The 24,510-nt window shown below is 38.0% G+C and overlaps 1 protein-coding gene across 1 annotated transcript in view; it reads left to right on the forward strand.

The window, feature by feature from the left end:
- The window catches only part of adcy2b (adenylate cyclase 2b (brain)), a 124,331-nt gene that overhangs the window by 29,301 nt on the left and 70,520 nt on the right, over positions 1-24,510 (forward strand). The window contains exon 3 of the mRNA XM_066691000.1: positions 5,893-6,054. Within this exon, the coding sequence (XP_066547097.1) occupies positions 5,893-6,054 (162 nt within the window). The remainder of the gene's footprint in view (positions 1-5,892; positions 6,055-24,510) is intronic.

Consider the following 24,510-nt stretch of genomic DNA (forward strand, 5'->3'; position numbering starts at 1 on the left):
AGGCCACCACCCACGGTGTTACTATATATGTATATATGTTTATGGGGTCAATTAAGTTAGTGTTATGTAACAATATAGACGTTATATGTTTATAAAATGTTTATTATTATGTATTAACAGCATTAAAAATAAAAACAAATTAATGCCTTTTTGAAATGTAATAGATACGACTTTTAAAATGCATACACTGCAGGTATTGGACAAAGCTAATTGTCTTTAATAAAAGTTTATGAAACAGTAATGTATAGTGCTACCAATATTCATATGAAAATATATGATTAACAGATGCACTTACAGCATCAACATGTATGGTCTATAATCATTGCCTTACTTGAAGTTACAATCAACAGCAACATTGTGAATGTGTAATTAATGAAACCATTCAGTCATATCCCAAGACAACTGTTCAGATTCCTAACAATCTCAGATAGGTCATTATTTTTAATTCTTCTTCTCTCAAGCAACTACCATGAGCCTTGAGCCATGCCTTAGATATGGAAATTTGACATATATGTGTTAAATTGTCATTTATTTGAAGATTTGGTTCCAGCACACACCTTGCAGTGGTTTGTCAGCTACTTTTGCCAGGCCTTTAAGTATTGGACTATTCAATGAACATGTCAGAGGTATCAATAATACCGACCCTTGTGTTCATTTTATTTCAGATGTGGATATCATAGTTCTATTTTAACCACCATTTTCCCAGTTGAATACTGAAATTGCCTTAAGTTAGAGCCATTAAAAAAAAGGTGACCGAAGTCTAGATCAATTACATTAGGTCCCTGTAAGTGCAATTGAGCAAAAGCACGGCAATAGTCAAGGACCTGAAATCTGTAAAGAACCTCATAATCAAAATGACACAAAAAAGAACTGTAACATAAACTGAGCATGGAGCATCCTGTCATGGCTCAGGCTCTGTTTGAGCGGTAAACTGATAGACGTAATACCCTGAAGTGATGTCTCTTTCCTGCTGATTGATTGGTTGATCGATTAATTGTATTATTCTGTTTAAAGAAAGATGATGCAGTAGTAGTAGATTACGGTGCTGTCAGTCTTTGTGTTAAAACTGATTTTAGATCACAGTGGTTTAAGAGACCGATTAGGTACAGAACTTCCTTTGCAACCTTTCTACTGAAATTGTATATCTTACAGTAATAAAGCAATCATTTCAACCGTGAGTCTTAACCATTAAGCATGTGGTTCAGTGTATTGTTTCCATCCAATCCCTGTAGAAGGGATTGCGGGCTTATTTGTGTCTTGAATATGTATGTATTTAATATGTTTGCATTAAAACATTTTAAAGATGAGTGCAGACCTGGGGGGTTACAAGCTGCATATTAAAACCAAATATAACAACTGTGAGACCTTAGCTGGAGCAATAGATGAATCTAGGTTGTGTTTAATGTATGTTTATTAGTTTGATTTTCAGAAATCATTGACTTGACTATTAACATTACACAATTGGGCTGCTTTTCATGCCGTAGTATGAAACTATAATTTGAAAATGATTGTGTCAATGCCAGGTGTCTTAAGTGCCAAGAGTTGCACAAAGTTTGGGGGGTGGCAATGAATTGTACTGAATACAAATGTGATATTAACGCATTACATTTCCAGGCCTCCAGTCATATTTCATGTATATTGCAAACAGTAGGAGCTCATCTTACTTTAAGTGTGGTTCTATTTTCAGGAGGACAGTTTTTGTAGGTATACATTTCCTTGGGGGAAAGTATTAATGTTGGACTGATGCAATGTTAAGACATAGGATGTGCTAGGCTATTGCTAATTGTAACATTTTGCTTTATGTTTTTGAACTATAAATGAAGAAGAAACAGAAATACTCAACTTGTGAATCTGAACTGAATATTAAGCAGGATTTCATCTAGCACTTTGAGTTGTTTTAATTAGTTTTCTATAAAGATTGCTCTAATGGCGATTTCAAGTTTCTCATTTAGCTTTTATTAGAGCACAGCATTGAAATGAAGGGTTATTATGTGAAAGATGGATGTGAAATGACTTAGTGATTGAAAAGCTAATTCAAAGTTTGCACTTTTAGTTTAATCCTAAAATAAACAGAAAAGATAGCTCCCAAATGGACGGAAATGGTGCAGCTTTGAATTAATAAGCCAGCCGTAAATTACTGCAGAATGAAAACATTTTGTCACTAGAATATATTGGGGGGTATTTGGTTTTACCTTTCTCCAGCCCTTATCTATTAAATATATTTAATATCCCACTGCAGCACAGGCATACAGCTACAGATTAAAATAAAACAATTTCGCCTTTTTATTGAAGTTTTATAGAAGAGACAACTTTCCCTGTGTTGTTTTATTTTGTTTATTTTCTGCAGGTTTTCTCTGAAAGTAAATGCAATGGTGTGCCAAAGACAGATCGCCGATTAATACATATTCATTTGATCTGCAGATACAGTATACTTGATATGCCATTGACCATCTTCATTGGTTAATTTGGTGAATTAGCATTTAATTTTTAAACTGGCACTCCACTGGGACTCTGAGCAAAGGTTTTCTGAAAACATGAACTCTTCCCATCCCCAAAAAGGTCCATACTTTTCCCTGTATGAACCTGAAAGACAGCAAATACACATCAGCAGATTTCTGCATAACTGTAAATCTTCTACAGCAAATGTATATTTTTTATGTCTTGGAAAACCCATACGATGTCCATTTGAATTAATGGAGAATTTGTTTTTGTTTTTTTAGTTTGTATGGACAGAGCTTAACGTGATTCTGACCCATATGAATAATAGGGGGACTAGGTGGTGTAAACCTTATACAGTTTGCTAGAATACAGCCGATGTTCTGAGATGAAATGGAAATCCAGGACTGCATCCACAACTCTGCAGTGGTACATTCTTATTTAAGTGTTCTGGAATGTTCTATCCCCATTTCATTTATGCTAACACTTTATAATCTTTGACAGTTTAAGTGTTTTCTAATCCAAAATCCCATTATTCAATGCTACTTGATCTTTTTCACCTGTCGTGCCACCGGTGTTCTTAAATTCTATTTGAAATCCCATTAATCTGTATTACTGTAGTCCAGGAAGAGAAGAATACATTAAAATGTTATTGAACAGTTGAGCTGCCTATCCTCCCAGGGAATACGTGCCACATAATGCGTTTTCCAGTTTTAAAACCAATGCAGGATTAAGTACATAATTAAGTGTTTTGTACAAAGACAGGTAAGCAGTTGTGAACATCTGTGTATTTAATGGTGAACTATTTGTGAAATTGAGTGAATTGGTAGGTTTGTGTGTATGTTTACCTTTCACTTAACAAGACGACACAAGACAAGTTGTTTGTATCATTTGAAATGTTTCAGAGTTTGAGTAATGACAATAAATCTAGTTCAAATTAGTGGATTTTCACCTTCCAAATAATGTCAGACAGATCAGGTTATTTTTCTAATTTCCTTTGTTACCGTTTGACTGATGTGGATGAACTGAAGACCAATTAAATGACAAATGACTCTATGATAAAGAAGGCATATAGATATGTATTTGGTGGGAGACACAAGACAGACGGAGGCAGCCGAGTGGGAACAATTACAACTGCAGCAGGCAGCTGTGCAGTGGGCAAGGAAGCAAACAGACAGAGAAAGCACGAGTCGAGAGAGTCAAAGGGCAGGGGATGATTTGGCTGCAAATTGAACACCTTCTGCACCTCTTATTGAACTCTTTATCGAGGGCATGTGGGGCTCAGCCATTGGAAGTAGTAATATGATTTATTTTTTCCTCCCCAACATAACAATCTGTAATATACTCAGGGGAATGGTTTGCATTATCAACAAGGTGAAAGCAAACACACAGCCAGCAGAAAAAACAAATCTGTAAGTACTTTTGTTTTTCATTAAGCAAGAATTGAGCATTTTCTGAGTGGCCCGACTGGTGAAAGCCTCTGTATTTGCTGAGCTCTATAAACCAGACCAGACTGGTATGAATCAGGGCCATAATATAGGATTTCCCGTGGAGTAGCATGTAATTGATTGAGCACTGGTGGATTTGGGTGGGCTTGAATCAGACAGTTTCCTCTGCTTGCTGCCCAACAGCAACTCCTGTGGTTTACTTGCCTCCAGTGTATCATTGAGATACAATGCTATAGTCCTGCTGTTTGGCTGTTTGATCCAACCAGCTCTCAAATTAGGGTATAAATAAACTAATACCTTTTTAAGAAAAAGTTCATTGCTGAAAAATACATAAAATGTTCGTTTATTTTTCGATGTTCATATCTTTACAATCCTGAAAGCTTGTTTTTCGTTGTGGGACAAACTAACACTGAAATTTAACTTGGATTTTTGAAGCCCAAAAGTCTTCTCATGAATAATTTACTTCAATTAGGAATAACAGACCTTTAAAATCAGCAGAGCAATTTCCATTTTGGCCATATTTCTTTTGATAATACTTTAAAGAACATTACAGTTATATGGAAAATTAGCTTTGTCCTATATTGACTATATGGACTCATGCCAATTCATTTTGATTTTCTTGGTTTAATACCTTTCAGATTGTTTTGTTTTTTCATTTTGGCTTAGACTCAGAAAGCAGATGTGTGACATCCCTGATTCCCCATAAGACCTTGGATAAGGCATTGTCAAAAGTGTGCCAGTCAACATATAGCCTATGTATTATAAAGTATTTTTGTAAACATGTGTAAAGTGTAAACAGACACTTTAATATTTAAGAACAAATTCCTATTTAAAGTATGAGAATTATTTTAAGTTCATTATAAAAGTGGATTTTACTCAGCTGCATGTCACCTCAAAAACCAAAGATAAAACACAATGTAGATAGTGTTGTGTTTGCTGTCAGTTGTATGCATGTAACATTTTATCTTCAAATATATTGCAATATTCATGCCTGAGAGTTTAGGGTGAGCAGAATAACTTTCCCTTCTGCAGGTCAGAGGTAATTTAATATAAAACTAAATGATGAGAGAAGCTTCTTGGAAATCTCCCCTAAATAACTGAATGAATTCTGGGGCTGCAATGTAGGCCACTAGTATGCAAGAATCAGTTTTGCTGTTCTGGAATGTGTGGATTTTTCCTTAAGCACACATTGGGGAAACATTTCCTATAAAGTGAACTACAGTATGCTTGGAATATACTTTTTATATTATTATTCATCAACAGTTGCTGGAATGAGAACACAACACATCTATTTCTTTAATAGTGGCTAACAATAGCAATATTAGTATATGCAATACAAACAAAATAATTTTCTCTGGGCTAATAAATTCCGTCCCGAAGTTTTGCTTCAGTAGTTTAAATCTGCTTTAGTCTAGTCTATATGGAGGAAGCTATCAAATATTATTTTCACTTGAACAGATTATTGTATTGTAAAGTGTAAGTGTTATTTTCTAACTGACATACTGTGTGTGGGAATTCTTTCATTACCAGTGTTCCTGGCAAAATGAAGATGTCTTGACTTGACAAGTAAATGAAAGAAAATAAATATTGCTGTATATTTACAGTTATTGTAAAACAGGCTTTTAAATTAATTTGCATGTCATTCATGAACATTTGAATATATATGAGCACATTCCCTCCAAAAACACTTGCCAAATTAAAATGAGTAAAATCTACCGTACAATTTACCATATCTGAAGCCTTTTACCTCATTGAATTCAGTATGCCATTTGCTCTGCTAAGCCATAGTGCACTGGGAATAGAAGCCATTTCTGCAATTATAGCCATAACAAACACTGCTTTGGGTCTCTGGGACACCTATTTAATACAAGGTTTAAAAAAGAAAAATAATTCCTATTGCTACTGTGCCTCAAGGCCTGTTTAATTTGTAATTTCTCCTGTTCATGCTTCTGATATTCAATTTGGGATTTGGTTATGTTCAACTGTTCATTAATTTTCTTTTTTCCAGGTCTCCTTCTTCCTGTTCATTATCTTTGTGGTGTACACCATGCTGCCCTTTTCCATGCGGGATGCTATAATTGCCAGTGTGCTGACCTCTTCTTCCCACACCATTGTGCTGAGTATCTGTCTGTCAACCACCACTGTAATAATGGAGCACTTGGTATGGCAGGTTAGTACCAGTTAAATCTTTCTTTTCCTGTCAGGAGTTGTGTAGATGAAGTCTACAAACAAGATTGTTAAAAAGTGAAAACCAGCTGGGTTGGAACATACAGGTCTGAAAAATGACAGAAATGCATGTAGTACTGTGTGCTGTGTGTTTCTTATAGATATATCACTTTCATTTTACCCATGCTTGTGAATCCCATCATGTTATAGATGTTACACTGAAACATGCCTCACTTTGTTCATGCAAAATGCAACTTTACGGCTCTCCTTGTTGGATTTCATGGTCGGAAGAGTATATATTAAAAATAATACAATGACGTGTTGATTTCTTTGGGAAAGGTGACTGTGTCAAGAATGATAAATTGATCTTTACTTTTGTTAAACCCAGAACTTCATTCTCAGGTGGCTAAAGTGCTTTCCTAGTATTCTCTTTGGTTAGTGTACCTGTCAATGGGATAGCTTCCAGCCGCACAATGCCGTAGTCTAAAATGCTTTACACCCTGTGGGATTTTGTGTGAGACTTACAGTAGTTCTATAAATAAAGGACACATAAGAAACAAAAAAAGTTATAATAAGTTCCATGGCATATGTTTATGCCGTAACTATGACGTGTTTTGCAGAATAGAGGTCACAGACAGGAAGAATGACATCATTGACAGGGTGGACGAAAATAGTTAAATGATATGGATTATAGTTTTTGAAATACATATATATTAATAAGGTTTTACCACTAATCGCATATACAAATTTAACAACCATGATAGATAGATATCATGTTTTCTTGCGTTGAAGAAATTGTCCTCCTTTTGAAAACAAGCAGTGATAAAATGGTGGACGACATATCATGATTTTAACCGAGAAAAAAATATATCTGTGAAGAACTGATGCTATCTGCCTTCAGTGACTAGCCTTCAATGTCATTGGCTCTGATTGGGCTTCCATAAGACTTTAGAGAGAATGAAAGGAGAACGCCTTAAAACTGTGCTGTGCAAGGATAATCCGTCTTGCCATTGTGTCAAAAACTATCACTCCTTTAAACCTATTAACTTTCCACTGGCTGACTTTCCTGTCACGGGAGGACTGGCATGTACAAAGCAGAAAGCAACAAACAGAGCTCTGGCTCAATATTTCCACAACCATGACAATAATTCAATTAATTAGTCATTTTTATTAAATTATGCTTGATTGATGCTTGGCCTGCCATTCAAGTTAAAATCTCAGTGTGTCCTGAATATATTAGAGAGGGTTGTGATGCAATGGAGGATCTATTGGTTATGGCAGAAAATCTGAAGAGATAGCTGATGCGGTCCCTTGAAGCCCTTGAAGCAGCTCTCACAGTTTCCTTGCATTGATGTGAGAGTATGACGTCAAATGCACAGATTATGTATTTACCTCATGCTCCGGGAAACAAGCAGCCTAAATATGATAAAGCTACAACTTGCTTCTTGTGCTGAAAATAAATGCAGTTTGACTAAAATATTATGGCTTTCGTGCATAGTGATACATTTGAAAGCCTTGCCTACATTCACAATACCTTGGCTGTACAGATGTCACTGGTGCCCAAAGGTCCTGTTACTTGGCATCTGTAAAGGACATACCAGTTGATATATGTTACGCACTAACTTTGCTGAGCAGTAGCAATTTAATGGGGGAAAAGAAACGCTGTTATCACTGAGTTTATGTATTGTTTAGAAACTCAATCGATTTAAGTTTTTTCATATTGATCGCAACTGTGACTAAAAGCCTCATATAAAAACAGTTTATAGCTGTTGAACAGCAGTATTAGTCTCACAAGACAGTACTGGGCAATCTTTAAATACACCCTGCTGCATTTTATAATTTATTGGGTATGTTGCATTTTGAAGGAGAACTAACAACAACATACAGTTGTGTTACAACATGAAATCAGAATGGATTTAATCAGTAATTTTCCCAATGATCAACACAGAAAATGTCCATAATGTCAAAGTGAAAAATATAGTGAGAATTAATATAAATTACAAATACTAAACAGAAAATACTCAAATGCATAAGTAATCACCCCCTTTGCTATGACACACCTGATTGAGCTGTGGTGAAACCAATTGTCTTTAGAAGTCACGTAATTAGTTGAATGGAGTCCACCTCTGTGCAATTAAGGTGTGCCACATGATTTCAGGTTGAGTACACCTGTCTCTGGGAGGTCCCACAGTTGGTTAGTACAATTCCTATCAAAAACTACATCATGAAGATGAAGGAACATTCAATGCATTTCCGGAATAAGGTTATTGAAAAACATCAATCAAGTAGGATATAAGAACATGTCCAAGGCATTAAATATCCCCCGGAGTAGTAAAGTCCATTATTAAGAAATGCAGAGAATATGGCACAACTGTGAATCTGCCTAGATCAGGCCGTCCTCAAAAACTGAGTATCCGGGCGAGAAGGGCACTAGTGAGGGAGGCAACCAAGAGGCCTATGGCAACTCTAAAGGAATTACAGTCTTCCACGGCTGAGCTGGGAGACACTGTGCATACTGCAACAATAGCCCGGGTGCTTCACAAAAGTGGCCTTTATGGGCAAATGGTAAAATGAAAAGGCACTGTTGAAAAAACTCACATCAAATCTCAGCTAGAGTTTGCCAGAAGGCATGTGGGAGATTCTGAGACTAAGTGGTGAAAGATTCTATGGTCTGATGAGACCAAAATAGAGCTTTTTGGCCTGAACGCTATACTCTATGTTTGGTGCAATCCTAACACCGCACATCGTCTTGAGAACACCATCCCTACCGTGAAGCATGGTGGTGGCTGCATCATGCTATGGGGATGCTTCTCTGCATCAGGGCTGGGAAACCATGTAAAGATAGTGGACAAAATGGACACAGCAAAGTACAGAGAAATCCTGGAAGAAAACCTGCTGAAGTCTGCAAGAGACCTGGGACTTGGGAAAAAAATAATTTTCCAGCAGGACAATGACCCCAAACATACAGCCAAAGCTACACTGGAATGGCTTCAAAACAAAAAGGTCAATATCTTGGAGTGGACCAGTCAAAGACTGGACCTCATTCCAATTGAGAATATGTGGAAAGAGTTGAACATTGCTGTTCACCAAAGGCCCCCATCCAAACGTGATGGAGCTTGAGCAATTTCTCAAAGAAGAATGGGCAAAGATTGCTGTGTCCAGATGTGCAAATCTGGTAGAGATTTATCCACATAGACCTCATGGCTGTAATTGCTGCCAAAGGTGCCTCTACCAAATATTGACTGAAGGGGGTGATGAAGTCAATGATTTTCTGTTTCTTATTTGTAATTCATTTAGAAGAATGTGCAGTTTATATTTTTCACTTTGACATTATGGACATGTGATTGTGACACTGTGTTGATCAGTGGCACAAACTCCTGATTAAATCCATTCTGTTTTCATGTTGTAACACAATGAAATGTGGTGAAGTCCAAGGAGGGTGAATACTTTGGAGAGCCACTGCATACCTGGAAGTGGTTGAAAGATATGGCCAAATTAGCATGAAAAGATCTTGACATCTTGATATTACAAACAACAATAGGCACTTAAGTGATTAGCTGTATTAGCAGAAGTCTGTTGCTGTATTTTTCCTCCTCACTACACTTGTTTGAGACCTGGCTGCCTCACCTCTTTGCCTGTGGCTAGAAGTTGTCATGCTGAGAGGCCTCAGGGCTGAGCTATTAAAATCAAGTTTGAGGACTTCAAAAACATCTGTGAATTTGGTGCCGCTATTAATTTTTAAAAGGAAACAAAAGCCCATCGAGAATCAAGTTATTATGTTCGTCTTTCAATGTTTTGTGGGTGGGTCAGATGTTTTCATCTAGTTTGGGCCTTTATCTCTTGCTTGAGAGAACTGTTTTGAAAAAACAAACAAGTTTCTATTAAACAACTTGAATTGCATGAGGGAAAAATTGCTAAATGTGGTTGTTGTTATTCAGTGACATGGATTGTATCTAAATTAATGGATCAAGGTTATAATTGCATTTTGAGCAAAAGTCATAATAGCACAGTTCTTACATTTAAAAAACATCTAGATGATCTTACCTGACCTTTCACTCCTATGAATTAATTTGCTAGCCATACAGCCCTTGTAAAAAAGATTTGAAGCACCTCCAGTAAATATCTGTGTATTTGGAAAAAAATACAGATTATCACTCTAATGCTTTGTGATGCTACAGAACTCCTCAACTGATTTATTCTCTGGTAACGATGTTAATCCAATATACTATAATATATATTGAGTAATTATGAGTATATTTTGATAATTAATTCACTCATATTCATTTTGATAATCCCTATGCTGCTCATAGCTATTCCTTTGTAATTTCATGCCATTTATTCACAATCTCCAGTGTAGTGCAGTTCAGCTGAAGTGCATTAGTGTAATCCCATATCAAATCAAACCAAGATCATTGATTGTTTATATGTAATTGGTGCTAAGTAGCTGATCCTTGGTGGGGTTTCACAAAGGAGTTTAAATTAATCCTTTCTGTTTGAGATTTACATTTACATAATTTACATAACATGAAACTTCTTGTCCCACATCCTGGATGGTGGTGGTGATGGTGGCATATTTGTACCTAGGCAATCTGTGAAATTCAAATCAATCCAATTTGTGGCCTAAGCTAGAGAACCCCTTGTTTACTAAGTGAATCCCATGTTATCCCCATTTTCATAATTCCCTGTATGTAGATACTTGTGTTCCTTTTCCTATCTTTTCAGCCATGGGAAGTCCCATTATCTATTGAAAGAATACAGTGCGCAGCACGGCATACTGCTACACCCATAGATTTAATGTCTGTAAATGATTTTGTGTTCTGTTCCCCACTTTGATGAAAAGCTCGGGAGTCTACAGAAGGAAGCTGATCTGACAGCTGGATTGCCTGAAGCAAAGGGGTTGAGACCAGCTTAGCAAATAGCAGTAAAGAATGAAAAAAGACAAATAAAACCTCTATTGTCCATAACACATAACATATAAAGATAGCACATTTCTCAACAGAAGAAATGGCCAAAGCACACTTCTGGTGAAGTGCTACAATATATGATGGTGTTTGAGACAAGAGAATTAAGTGGCTTGAATAATGCATTATAAAAGCTTTTGAATTGCTCATTTGAAATGTTCCTAATTCGAGTAAGTGACTTGAATCCTGTATAAATGGCTATTCAAAAATCCCCCCCCCAAACACTGTGCGTTGTGTCTGGTCATTTCCAGAGTCAGTCCAGAGAAACGCCTTTTTTGAAGAGTCTTGTGAAAATGAAATGTTTGTTTATAAATTAGATGAACAATGGACATTACGATTGTAATACATTTTGATAATAACTAATTGAATTTTGTATTGATTTGTATTTCTGCATTTTGGAAATGCTGTGTAAAGTGTAAGTTGGCCTGGATACGGGCTTTTGCCAATAAATAAATAACACCTTTAGGTATTTCATGTAGAAAATTGTAATAAAATAAATTAAACAAACCAACAAACAAGAAATGAAGTTCAAAATTCACGGTTTGCTGTAATTATCACCTTTTAACAGCATCTGTGTTTTAAATAGACACTTCTAAACAAACTTTGTGCTCAATGGCTGTCCACAAACATCTCTTTGAAACCAACCTGCTTAATTCAAGCTGGAGATTTCATTAAGCAGAGCCCTCAGCACAGCCTCTTGGCGCTGTCAGTGATTCAATTGGAATAGATGGAGGAGAGATGATTCGGCTGCAAATCCTCGCAGGCGGTTTTGTGAAGCATTAGTACAGCACCTGTTTGGAGACAGATTCTGTTCTCCTTGGCTGCTATGGTGGCCAGATACTCATTCCAGAATCAGAGACCATGAGGTATGGGGTTCTTTGTGCCAAGGTGTCTGGCTCTTGGCATCAACAATTTAGATGTTATTTTGTTTTCACCAAAAGCACTCTAGATTTGACTATAACCCAGACTTCTCTGTACAATTCCCACATATTTTTTTGTTTCAATAAATATGCTGTATTTTAAATCACAGACAGGTTTGTGTTTACAATATGTATGTCTGCCTGTTAAGCCACACTGCTGGTGCCAGAGAGTCAGGTTAGTTATACTTCAGGAGCTTATTGGCTTATTTTCCGTATTGTTGGACAGCAGGACAAGTGTGCAGGAAATTCTTTTTCCTCCAAAATGAAATAAACAGAGCCATTGTACTATTCCTGAACAAAAGGGTATTTCATAATAATGTCTGCAAAACAAAATACAACCAACAACTGGAGTAATTCTTCATTAAAACCAAACGATATCTTAATGAAATGTACACCGCATGTTAAGTCATCCATGAAGAATGACTTTGGCACATCCGTTGGGGTGCAGCATCATCTATTTACTCTGCTTTGCAATAAACAAAATATTTTCCAGAAGCTGTCTGATGTGCGTCACTCAACTTAGCAAGAATGTGCCATTAGTGATTTCCAAACATTAGGGGGATCAATTACAAGCCAAATGCACGAGAAGGGTTTAATGAGTCTGAGCTGCTGACCAACCCTGTGTTTGAAACAGCTGTCAATGTTGAGTTTCCGTTCAGAAGCCAAACGTCTTCCTCGGATGGAAGCAGAGATGTGTGTGTGTTTGGGTCACACATAAAGGCAGCCTTCTTTTAAAACTTTTTGATCCTGTGCATGTGCCAGTGTCCACAACTGTATGACTTATTGAAGCACACATTCAACTTTTTTTAAGAGTGTACTATTAAAGTAAGCATGCTGATTAGAAGTATTAATATACTAATATTGAAGACATGGGGATATCACAGGAATTGCAACTAAGATTAAACTGTCAGTATCTTTCATTTTTTCAAGGCGCCAGCAGATCATATCAATGACAGTAATCCCTTTCTTTCATAAGATTTTCTTTATTGAAAAACTTTCACTGGTGGGCATTTCTGTAAAACATAAAGCATCCCCAGTTCAGGCAGATAATTAAGAAACTCCTCGGAAGTCTTGGGAGCTTGTGAAGATGACAGCTGCAAAACCCACATGATAAATGGCCAACTTTACACAATTCCACCAATGCAAATCTCAACTACCAAATTGTATCATTACAGCGGCTGTTTATTTTTAAACTTTCCAGCAGAGAGCTCGTCTTTTTATTTGAAAATTTCCAAATGAAAGCATCAGTTCACTACAGAAGCCAACATGATAGATGCTCTGCAGCTCTCAAAACTCAGAAGAGTGAGTTTTAGTTCAAAATACAATTTAGATTTAAGTATTTAACTAAAAAAAAAAAATACCATTGAAAAATGAAATTGAAAATATAAGATATAAATATGCATGTTTTCTGGGAATATTTAAAGATCAATCTTTTTAATGGAGGTGCATAAAGATTTACATTTGAAATGTGTATTTTGCCCTCTATATTGTCTGAAGTGCCTGGAAGTGCTACAGCTAGCATGTGTGCGCAGAGTAACCCTATTAACCCTAACTAATTGCTTAGTAATGTTCGTTGTTGTTTATAGTTTCTGCATTTATTATAGAGGTAAGTGAGGTGTCACCATTTTTTGTGTGCCATTTCTCCCACAATATGCCTTGTGTTTAATACCCAAGTTAGCTGTGTGGATCACATAGGGAGACCCCTACCTGTGCCCTGTTTGTACAAGTGCCTGTGGCCTACTGTGAGGTTTCTTTTCTTGGCTGCCTTAATAAAGCACATCAATCAATATTCAAGTGTGGCTCTGCTCTTAACATGGGTAGCTTGAGGGTTTGCTACACTGGTGTCAGCAGCAGGGATGATGGTTGGGAAGCTGGTTAGCAGCAGAGTGCACTGCAGTGGTAGCTAGAAGAGGAGATTGACTGGTTGACCATAGAGTTGGAGTTGCTTCAATTGGGTGGACATTGCTCACCATTGTCAACTAAGCCCACAGCCTCCTGACAGAGGATGCAGGTGGCAAACCTAGTGGCAGGGCACCATTACCAGAGCTACCGTGGTGTGTGAGTGTGGAGTAGCTGGGGTGAGACTTTGTGTCAAGATGTCAGAGTCTGCAGGAGGAGCTAGGGGTCCTACAAGGTGATATCTTGTCCCACCTGGTAATCCACTTCTGGCAGCCATCTGCCCACTGCAACTTTCAGGGGGTATTGTGCCAGGGTCTGGTGGATACTGGCTCCTATATCCAGCCTGGGTTCTGTCTGGAACTTGGAAAAGGAAGAGTTAAGACAAGCCACACCCCACCCCACCCCCAGGAGCATCTAAGGTCAGTGTAAGGTACTACCCATGTTAAAAGACGTTTGCTGGAGGCATGACTCAGATTGAGTACAGCACTTGCCAGAATCTGGTAAATGAATTAATGAATCATGCTTTAGGAACAATGACCACTCCTGTGCCAGTATCTGTAGCATTGCCTGGCCCTTTCCTCATTTTCAAAATGAAATAATTTGATGTAAAACTTCAGGTCTTGCCCTCAATCTTCTTATGTATTTCTAGATTGAATACACTCCAATTGATTGCGTGTGTTCTTGACAAAAATGCAGACATTACTCTCCCCAGAATTGTAGCATTTCGTGAAATATGTTTTAGACAAAAGGGCTGTTCGAACCTATTTGTTGAAAATCAAGCAAGGTAAGGCTTATACCCATGACATGCACAGACTAATTCCTCATCCATCACCTGCGATTGAATGACCATTAGCCAGAGCATTTGAGTAGATAAATATCCCATTCACCTAAACAGGCTAAATCTGCTTGATGGATTACTGCTCTGAAGTCTGAAAACAATAGATACGGTAATATAATCAGTAACTCTGCATTATCACTCTCAGGGACCAAAATGTGTGTAATGTAACAGCTTTTAGAAGTTTACCGTATAAGGCCTAATGGAGTTGCCTTTGGCTCGCCAGACTCCAAAGTACTTTGGAAAGCAGCATTAAATGTCTGCTGTATTTAATCAGTAGATCAGTATTTGAATCCATTCCAGGAAGAGAGGCTGAAATTATTTTTTTATCTGACTGTGAAATTAGGCCCAGTTGATGCTAGAGGTGCCACATGTTGCCCGATTTAATACCCTCTTGCTTGCATATGCTGTGTAAGGATAAAAAGTGGATTATGCATGATGCCAAAGTGCTTTATGCATGTTGTATAGGGCAAGGGATACAAGTCAATTAAACATAACTGGAATATGAGTCAAGTCAATGGAGAGACAGAGAGACTGGTAATCAAGGTATTTTCTTACTCCATTTGTGTATGTCAATGAAAAAGATACATTATAGATTTTGTTATATTTGCGCCCATATTTTACACATCTATATACCTCTCTCCCCCGCAAGTTTTAATGCTGTACTATTTTTGTTATAATGTTTTTTTTTTAATCTTGTTTGTAATAATGAAATTATTCAAATATCTGAATGATCTTTAAGACATGGCTGAGTGAGTCTGATGGTATATGGTTTACAACTGCTGTAAAACAGAAATGTAAATTACTTTACAAAGATTCAGCCCTCAAAGAGTTAGTCACCCAGATGAAACTGGGTGGATGCTAGTGAAAGCATTGAATAAGTTATAAGTTACTATTAAACACCTTTAAATAATTCTGGTTTTAAAATATTTATATTTTAGGAGCCAGAAGTTGGCTGAAGAAGGCAGAAGGCGTGGGGTGAGATAATCATTAAAATATGCAGGAACTATCTGGACAGAACCCAAAGTGTCAGTATCTTGACTGTGGCTTAAAAAACTGACTGCCACAGTAAAGTATTTTGAACTAGGTTGTGTGAGGGCCTTTTTTTTTTTTTCTCTCATTTGGTGTAACTTCTATTGATCTGACAGAAAAAGAGTCTCTACTAGAAATAAATCAATTCAAGGTCCAATTTTAGTTCCTTGACTGGTTGACATCATTGGCCATCAGTATAAGGTGCTTTCTTCCAATTCTCAATCTCTTGAAAGGTAAAAAAACATCAGTACTATTCAACTCAGCTAGCTCAAACAAATAGTTTTTTTGGGGGGAAAAACCGCGCATGAAAACCTCTTAGCAACCATTTTTACAATATTTCAAAAGCAATAAAGCAAGTGGCACATCGGGCGGTACAAGGTCTGATGAATAAATGGCGAAGCAGCAAAGATAAAGAATGTCAAGATTTCAAGTGAACATCTTTAACACAAATAACAGTCTTTCGAAAGTTATTGTTCAAAGTAAATAGTCGGAAAATAAAGTACCTTATTCAGCTGCATTCAGTGTTCTCCTATTACAAATGCAGCCTTTTTTGACATCCCCTTTCTTTCTATTTCTAAGATATTAGGGCATGATTTTTATACAGTGTCTTTTTTGTGAAGTAGTAGTCTCCTGTTTACAGTTGTAGCTATGTGTTTTGACCAAAAAGAAAAAACCTGTCTCCTTCATCAAATATATTGCTCTTCCGATGTTAAATCATATATTATGCTGATTACAAAAATGGTGGCTTCCAAAATGACATTACAAAATGTGAGTCTTCTCATGTCTTATTTTTCACCAACATGAAAATACCTCCATCTGTGTGGGTATTCCAACTAGGCAGCTGTATTTAAGAAGCATAAACAATAGCAAAACAGATGTTACTTAACATGTAAATTATACACTTCTCAAATTCATGTTTTGTTAAGCTTTGGGATTTGCCATATTCATTGTACAGCATGTGTCATCTGGACTGTCACCTCTTTGCATTCTAATTCATAAACTGGATTATACATCACATATGAGAAACCAGACAATCACAGAACAGCATTTCCAATCATCCTTATACCTCTTATCTTATGTATATGTATCATCCCATGCAGAGAATTATCAGTGTTTAAAAATATGTCAGTTACCAACAACTTTAAATTTAGGTACCTAAAATTAGGGATGTTCTGCAGACAACTGGTTAGGGCAAACCCAGGCTACTTCAAGGTACTTCAACATCAAGGTTGTCTAAGTTTACCCTGACTATAGAAAACTATTGACTTTTTATTATAGTTAACAATATGCAAGAGACATGATAATTATTGGCTTGTAACCTGTTTGTATGTTTATTTGTTATTGAGTTTCATTTTTCAGTATTTAAAACAAATCATATGAAAACTGAAGCACCAAGATGTCAGTGTCACAAAAAGAAAAGCTAACTATGTACAATATATTGTATTAAAAATATGGTTTAAATAATTTAATATTATGATATGTCTAAAGCAGAATAATCCTGTCTATAATCTTTACAGTTGTAACCAGACAAACTAGGTCAAACTAGGTGAATAAACATGTCATGGATGAGCAAACAGAAAGCAGGCAACCATTATAAAATGAGTTTAATCACACCCATAATGTTATTTTCAATTAAATCCTGCCATAGCAGATAAGAGAATACAAGAAAGCCCATAACAATACGAACATTACATATGTAAATTATGTTAGTTTTATGCATTGGCTCGTGGGAACATCACACTGCCAATTCAACAAGAACCAGTAGGTTATGTTTTATGTCTACAATGCATTTCTATTTCTTCTTGATGTAACTTAAATGTAAATTGGAGAACTCACTCAGTTTTTAGACCAATTGATGCGGAGGAATTGAAACAGGACTCAATAAGTCTAAGATGCTCGTCTGTAAGTCATAGAATCTGCATTTGTATCACTAAATCACAGCTACCCTAATATTGTGTGTTTACTCATGTTTACCTCTTGGCCCATTTAAGGTTTCATTGACTACTTGAGTGAGAAGTTTAGATTAGGTCTTTTATACAAAGATCGTATATGTGCTGTACCTTGTAATTGGATTAACATCCAGTTGCAGCTCTCATGAAATATTTCTTTTTAATGAGGCATTAGTCGCATATCAGTTACCCAACTGAGTGAAGTGATTTCGTAAATGCAGGAACAGCAGTCACCTGAGCCAACCATTTATCCCGTTAAGCCATATTACTGGACGCATAAGTCCCGGTGCAAATCTCTCGTGCCTTGATTATGGGTACTGTGGTTTGTTAGAAGTTCTGAGCAAGGAACTGACAAAGACAGCATCCTGCATTGGGCTGATATCCTTCCTGTCGCTGAATCGCTCATCGGTTATTACCTCATTAGTAAAGCTTTGTAAGTGCAGGACGGATGCAAGAGCAATGGACTGACAAGGTTGGTGTGCCATTACGGTCGGCTTATTGCAGCACTTCAGCTAGGTCCCAACATGGAGATTATTTTCACTTAGCTGATTAATGTTTACCAGTGCTGCCATACTAATTGCCGTGTTTCAGTGGGGATTGTTATGTGGCTTCCCACTCAGTGTGCTTTTCTTGCAAGCCTGGCTACCCTACTTCCTGTTAAGTGATTCAAGGATCCTATCCAGTCTGATTTTAAATGTTCCCAAATTTTCAGCTTCAGCGACATCGCTGGGGAGTTTGTTCAGATTGTGATGCCTCTCTGTGTGAAGAAGTGTCTCCTGTTTTCCGTCTTGAATACCTTGAATCCCAATTTCCATGTGTGTTCCCGGGTGCGTGTGTCCCTGCTGATCTGGAAAAGCTCCTCTGGTTTGATGTGGTCGATGCCCTTCATGATTTTGAAGACTTGGATCAAGTCCCCACATAGTCTCATCTGTTCCAGGGTGAAAAGGTTCAGGTCCCTCAGTCTCTCAGTAGGACATTCCCTTCAGACCTGGAATAAGTCTGTTTGCTCTCCTCTGAACTGCCTCTAGAGCAGCGATATCTTTCTTGAAGTGTGGAGCCCAGAACTGTCCACAGTATCCAGATGAGCTCTAACTAGTGCATTGTACAGTCTGAACATCACTGCCCTTGTTTTAAATTCTACACTTTTGACAATATACCCTAGCATTCTGTTTGCCTTTTTTATTGCTTCCCACATTGCTTGGATGGAGAAAGTGAGGAGTCCACGTAGACTCCTAGGTCTCTCATGCGTTACTTCATCTAGTTCTATTCCTCCCATAGTGTAATTACAGTGGACATTTTTGTTACCTGCATGTATTACCTTGCACTTGTCCACATTGAATTTCATCTGCCAGGTGTCGGCCCACAACTGAATGTTATCTAAGTCCCTTTGATGCTCCTCTGCTCCTCTATTTTCTGTCTAATCATGTTTTCCAGCATTTTACAAGTAATGTAAGTAAGTAAGTAAGTGTCATTTGGAATATTTGAGTTAGTGACCTATAAATAATTTCTGTAATAAGTACTATTGGAAATATACCATCTGGCCCAGGTGATTTGTTTGTTTTTAATTCTGCTAGACCCTGTAGTACCTCCTCCTCATTTATCCTGATCTCTCTTAGAGTTTGACTGGACTGATTGTTAACCGTGGCATGTTATTTGTTTTTTCTTTAGTAAAAACCTAATTTAGAACATTTTCTGCGTCTTGTTCATTTTCCAAGATACTTCAATTTTTGTCCTTTAGCTGTTTCACTTCCTCCTTTATTGTCCTCTTGCTGTTGTAGTATTGAAAAAAGCTTTTCAATAGTTTTAGCTCCAAGAGCTATGTTTCTTTCTATTTCCTTCTTTACTTTCCTGATCCCTTTCTTAAGATCTCTTTGCATTTCAACATATTCTTTGTATTTTGTTTCGTCTCCATCCCTTTTGGCCAGTGTTTTTTGGTCCTCAATTTGCAAAGTTTTGGCTCAAATTTCTCCTGAGCCTCAAGTAGTATATTCTTAAAATATAACCATCCGTTTTCAACTGAATCTGTATCCAGTGTGCTCCAGTCTCACTCTTCTAAGTGCCGCCTCATACCTTCAAGGTTTGCTTTTCTAAAATTGTAGACCATTGTTTTAGACATGGTCCTTGTTTTTTGAAGGAATGCCTCAAAGCTAACCATATTGTGATCACAGTTTGCCATTGGTTCTCTAACTAGTGTCCCTCTGACTCTATCTTGGTCATTTGAAAAGATCAAGTCAATGCATGCGCTCTCTCTGGTTGGTTCCCTGACAAACTGAGTTAGAAAGCAGTCATTTACCATCTCAGCCATTTCTAGTTCTGCTTCTGTAGTCCCAACTGGGTTTTCCCAGTTTATGTTTGGGAGATTGAAATCCCCATTATAACAGCCACATCCTTGCTACATGCCATCCTGATTACATTGTACAATGCAACATCTTTCTGAATATCTGAGTTGGGTGGTCTGTAACACACTCCTACCACTAATCCTCTAGATCTTTTATTCAAAAGTTTCACCCACAAAGATTTTGTTTCATTACTAGGATCTAATTTGAGTTATTCTGCCTCAATGTCATTTTTGACATATAATGCTACCCCACCACATCTTCGATTTTGCCTGTAACCTCCTAAACTGTGTGTATCCTTCCAACTTGTATTCATCCCCATCATTTTCTGTAAGTCATGTTTCTGTCACTCCTACAACATCATAGTCACATGCCAGCACTGTGGTTTCTAGGTCTAACATCTTGTTCCTTATACTCCTGGCATTGAGGTACAAACATATCAGGACTTTCCTGCTAGTAGTTTCCCTTGGTTTTCTTTCCTTAGTGGAACATCTCCCATTGTCAGAGCTCCCTGCCCCCCTGGTCCCTAGTTTAAAAGATTCTCAATTACTCTGCACATACGCTCTCCCAATGCATTAGCCCCCCTTCTATTTAGATGTAGACCGTCCGGTTTGTACAGGTCCCAACTATCCCAGAAGAAAGACCAATGCTCCATAAATCTAAAACCCTCTTCCCTACACCAAGATTTCAACCATGTGTTAAACTTTCTAATCTCTGCCTGTCTTCCTGGCCATGCACGTGGTACCGGACATATTTAGGAGAAAACTACTGTGGAGGTTCTGCTCTTTAGTTTGTTTCCTAATTCTTTAAATTTGTCTTGCAGAACCTCTGCTCTTCCTTTTCCTATGTCATTGGTTCCAATGTGGATCATGACCAGTGGATTCCCCCCTGGCTTTGGCCAGTAGACCATCTACTAGTTTGGGGAGATCTGCGACCTGAACACCAGGCAGGCAAGATACCATGCGGGTCTCCTTATCACTAGAACACACTGTGTGATCTACACCTCTAATAATTGAGTCTCCTACTGTAACTACCTCCCTGTTCTCGGGGGGAGTGGACACCATGGTGTTCTGGTGATCAACTGCCCTCCCATCACCCTCGGAGCCATCACTGTCCAACTCCAGCAGTTGAAACCTGTTGGGCATTTCTAGCTCTTGGGATGTCTCTAAGAGATGTGCATGCCCTTTTCTGCGGTTACGACCTACAGTGAGGGAAAAAGTATTTGATCCCCTGCTGATTTTGTACGTTTGCCCACTGACAAAGAAATGATCAGTCTATAATTTTAATGGTAGGTGTATTTTAACAGTGAGAGACAGAATAACAACAAAAAAATCCAGAAAAACGCATTTCAAAAAAGTTATACATTGATTTGCATGTTAATGAGGGAAATAAGTATTTGATCCCCTATCAATCAGCAAGATTTCTGGCTCCCAGGTGTCTTTTATACAGGTAACGAGCTGAGATTAGGAGCACTCTCTTAAAGGGAGTGCTCCTAATCTCAGCTCGTTACCTGTATAAAAGACACCTGTCCACAGAAGCAATCAATCAATCAGATTCCAAACTCTCCACCATGGCCAAGACCAAAGAGCTGTCCAAGGATGTCAGGGACAAGATTGTAGACCTACACAAGGCTGGAATGGGCTACAAGACCATCGCCAAGCAGCTTGGTGAGAAGGTGACAACAGTTGGTGCGATTATTCGCAAATGGAAGAAACACAAAATAACTGTCAGTCTCCCTCGGTCTGGGGCTCCATGCAAGATCTCACCTCGTGGAGTTTCAATGATCATGAGAACGGTGAGGAATCAGCCCAGAACTACACGGGAGGATCTTGTTAATGATCTCAAGGCAGCTGGGACCATAGTCACCAAGAAAACAATTGGTAACACACTACGGTGTGAAGGACTGAAATCCTGCAGCGCCCGCAAGGCCCCTCTGCTCAAGAAAGCACATGTACAGGCCCGTCTGAAGTTTGCCAATGAACATCTGAATGATTCAGAGGAGAACTGGGTGAAAGTGTTGTGGTCAGATGAGACCAAAATCAAGCTCTTTGGCATCAACTCAACTCGCCGTGTTTGGAGGAGGAGGAATGACCCCAAGAACACCATCCCCACCGTCAAACATGGAGGTGGAAACATTATGCTTTGGGGGTGTTTTTCTGCTAAGGGGACAGGACAACTGCACCGCATCAAAGGGACGATGGACGGGGCCATGTACCGTCAAATCTTGGGTGAGAACCTCCTTCCCTCAGCCAGGGCATTGAAAATGGGTCGTGGATGGGTATTCCAGCATGACAATGACCCAAAACACACAGCCAAGGCAACAAAGGAGTGGCTCAAGAAGAAGCATATTAAGGTCCTGGAGTGGCCTAGCCAGTCTCCAGACCTTAATCCCATATAATATCTGTGGAGGGAGCTGAAGGTTCGAGTTGCCAAACATCAGCCTCGAAACCTTAATGACTTGGAGAGGATCTGCAAAGAGGAGTGGGACAAAATCCCTCCTGAGATATGTGCAAACCTGGTGGCCAACTACAAGAAACGTCTGACCTCTGTGATTGCCAACGAGGGTTTTGCCACCAAGTACTAAGTCGAAGGGGTCAAATACTTATTTCCCTCATTAACATGCAAATCAATGTATAACTTTTTTGAAATGCGTTTTTTGTTGTTATTCTGTCTCTCACTGTTAAAATACACCTACCATTAAAATTATAGACTGATCATTTCTTGGTCAGTGGGCAAACGTACAAAATCATCAGCGGATCAAATACTTTTTCCACTCACTGTACTGTAACCCAGCAGTTCTGTACACTTTCCTGCTCTAAGGTCTCAACTCTCCTAGGTTTTGGCATGCACACCATCTCTCTCATGGGCTGATTGTCTATTTCTTCTATATCACTAAGACAGCGCAGATCAACAAGCTGAGATTCAAGATCACAGACCTTGATCTCTAGGACTTCAACATGATGACAACGTTCACAAATGAAATCTTCTTGGATGAGTCCATTCAGGAAGACAATCATACTGTAAACCTGGCACTATAGTGGCCACATGCTTCTAAATGTTACAGTTTATTCAGTCTCTTGGTTCCTGTTCCCTAGTCAACTGCTTAGCTTTTTGTGACCGAGAAACAGCGCAGCTCTTTCTCAACAGACGCTTTAAGTAGCTTTTGTCTACCTGCCTCCAATTCGCACCTAACTGGCTCCACCTGGAACAGAACTCCTGCTAGTCCTTGACTAAATCACCTTTCTACAACCGGTTTACTTTCACCAACTCAGCAGCTGAACTGAATTGACTTAAATTAAGGCAAACTACAGACAAGATAAGTTAAAACAAAATGAGGAATGCTAAGACTGGTCTGAAACTAGGAAAACAACAAGATGGCTGCCTCTTACCTGTACTCTCCTGTGTCTGTCTGTGGAAACTTCTACATACTTCTGTTTAGTTGTAAATAGTTCTGTCAATGACCATGGACATACATGGATGTTCTGCAATTTGAAGTGCTGTTATAAAAGATGAGCGTTGACTTTGGAGGTGGTTAAAGAAGTGCTTTCTAAATTTGTTTCAAATCATTTCATAACTCGGTGAGATAGCGTTGGGTCACAAGTTCTTGCCCTGTCTTCATCACTCAGACTGATTCGATTACTCATTGAGGGTGTACGTCCATAAAGAAATGCTGATGTTTGAATGACTCACTCCCACTGTAGATGACATCAGATGGAGTTCATAAAGAGATCAGCCTCCTCAATACAAAAATAACGTTTACAGTAAGTTTGATGATATTGATTGCAAGGACTTTAAAGAAACCATGTTGCCAGTTTGGTGAACTAAAAAGAAAAGTAAATGTACATGAATGTGCTTTTAATAGAAAATGCAAAGAGAAAACAAAATCTACAAGCAAGTACGAGAACTGCTGCTTTGTCAGAAGATAAAAACCAAGCTTATTACTGTCAGAGTAATAGCAATTAGTAAAGGAATGCATTAGAAGCAGAAAGATTTTCAATGGTGTACACTTGATTTGCAGCAAACATAATTAATTGTGTTTTACTGAAAATATTGCATCTGGTTTGAATCCATTTAAATTAAACATCTTCACTAAAATGGTGTCCAAGTTAATTAAAATCAATTATATATATATATATATATATATATATAATTCCGTTGCTCTTGAGGGATGATTTCTGTGAGATTTTCTTTCCAGTTCAACCTTGTCATCTTGGATAAATCCATCTTTTCAGGCACAGAAGACTCACTTTAAAGAATCCTTTTGGTGTGAGCAGAATAATTCCACTCATTGACTTCCCCTCACTCTGTCATTTTCCTTTCAATCAAGAGGAAGAAGATCATATTTGCCAGTGCACCAAACAATGCAAGAAAATCATTCCTCTGTTCCAATCTTTCAGGTTTGCAGCCCATGAGAGAGTTGCAAGAAAGGATTCAAATATCATCGAATTTGCTTTGAATTCCCCATAGCTGATATTTCACAGAGGACAGTTTATCTTGTCACAATTTAAAATATAGGTCATTGTACTAG

The sequence above is a fragment of the Amia ocellicauda genome, chromosome 18 (genome assembly GCF_036373705.1).
Source record: "Amia ocellicauda isolate fAmiCal2 chromosome 18, fAmiCal2.hap1, whole genome shotgun sequence".
Lineage (NCBI taxonomy): Eukaryota > Metazoa > Chordata > Actinopteri > Amiiformes > Amiidae > Amia > Amia ocellicauda.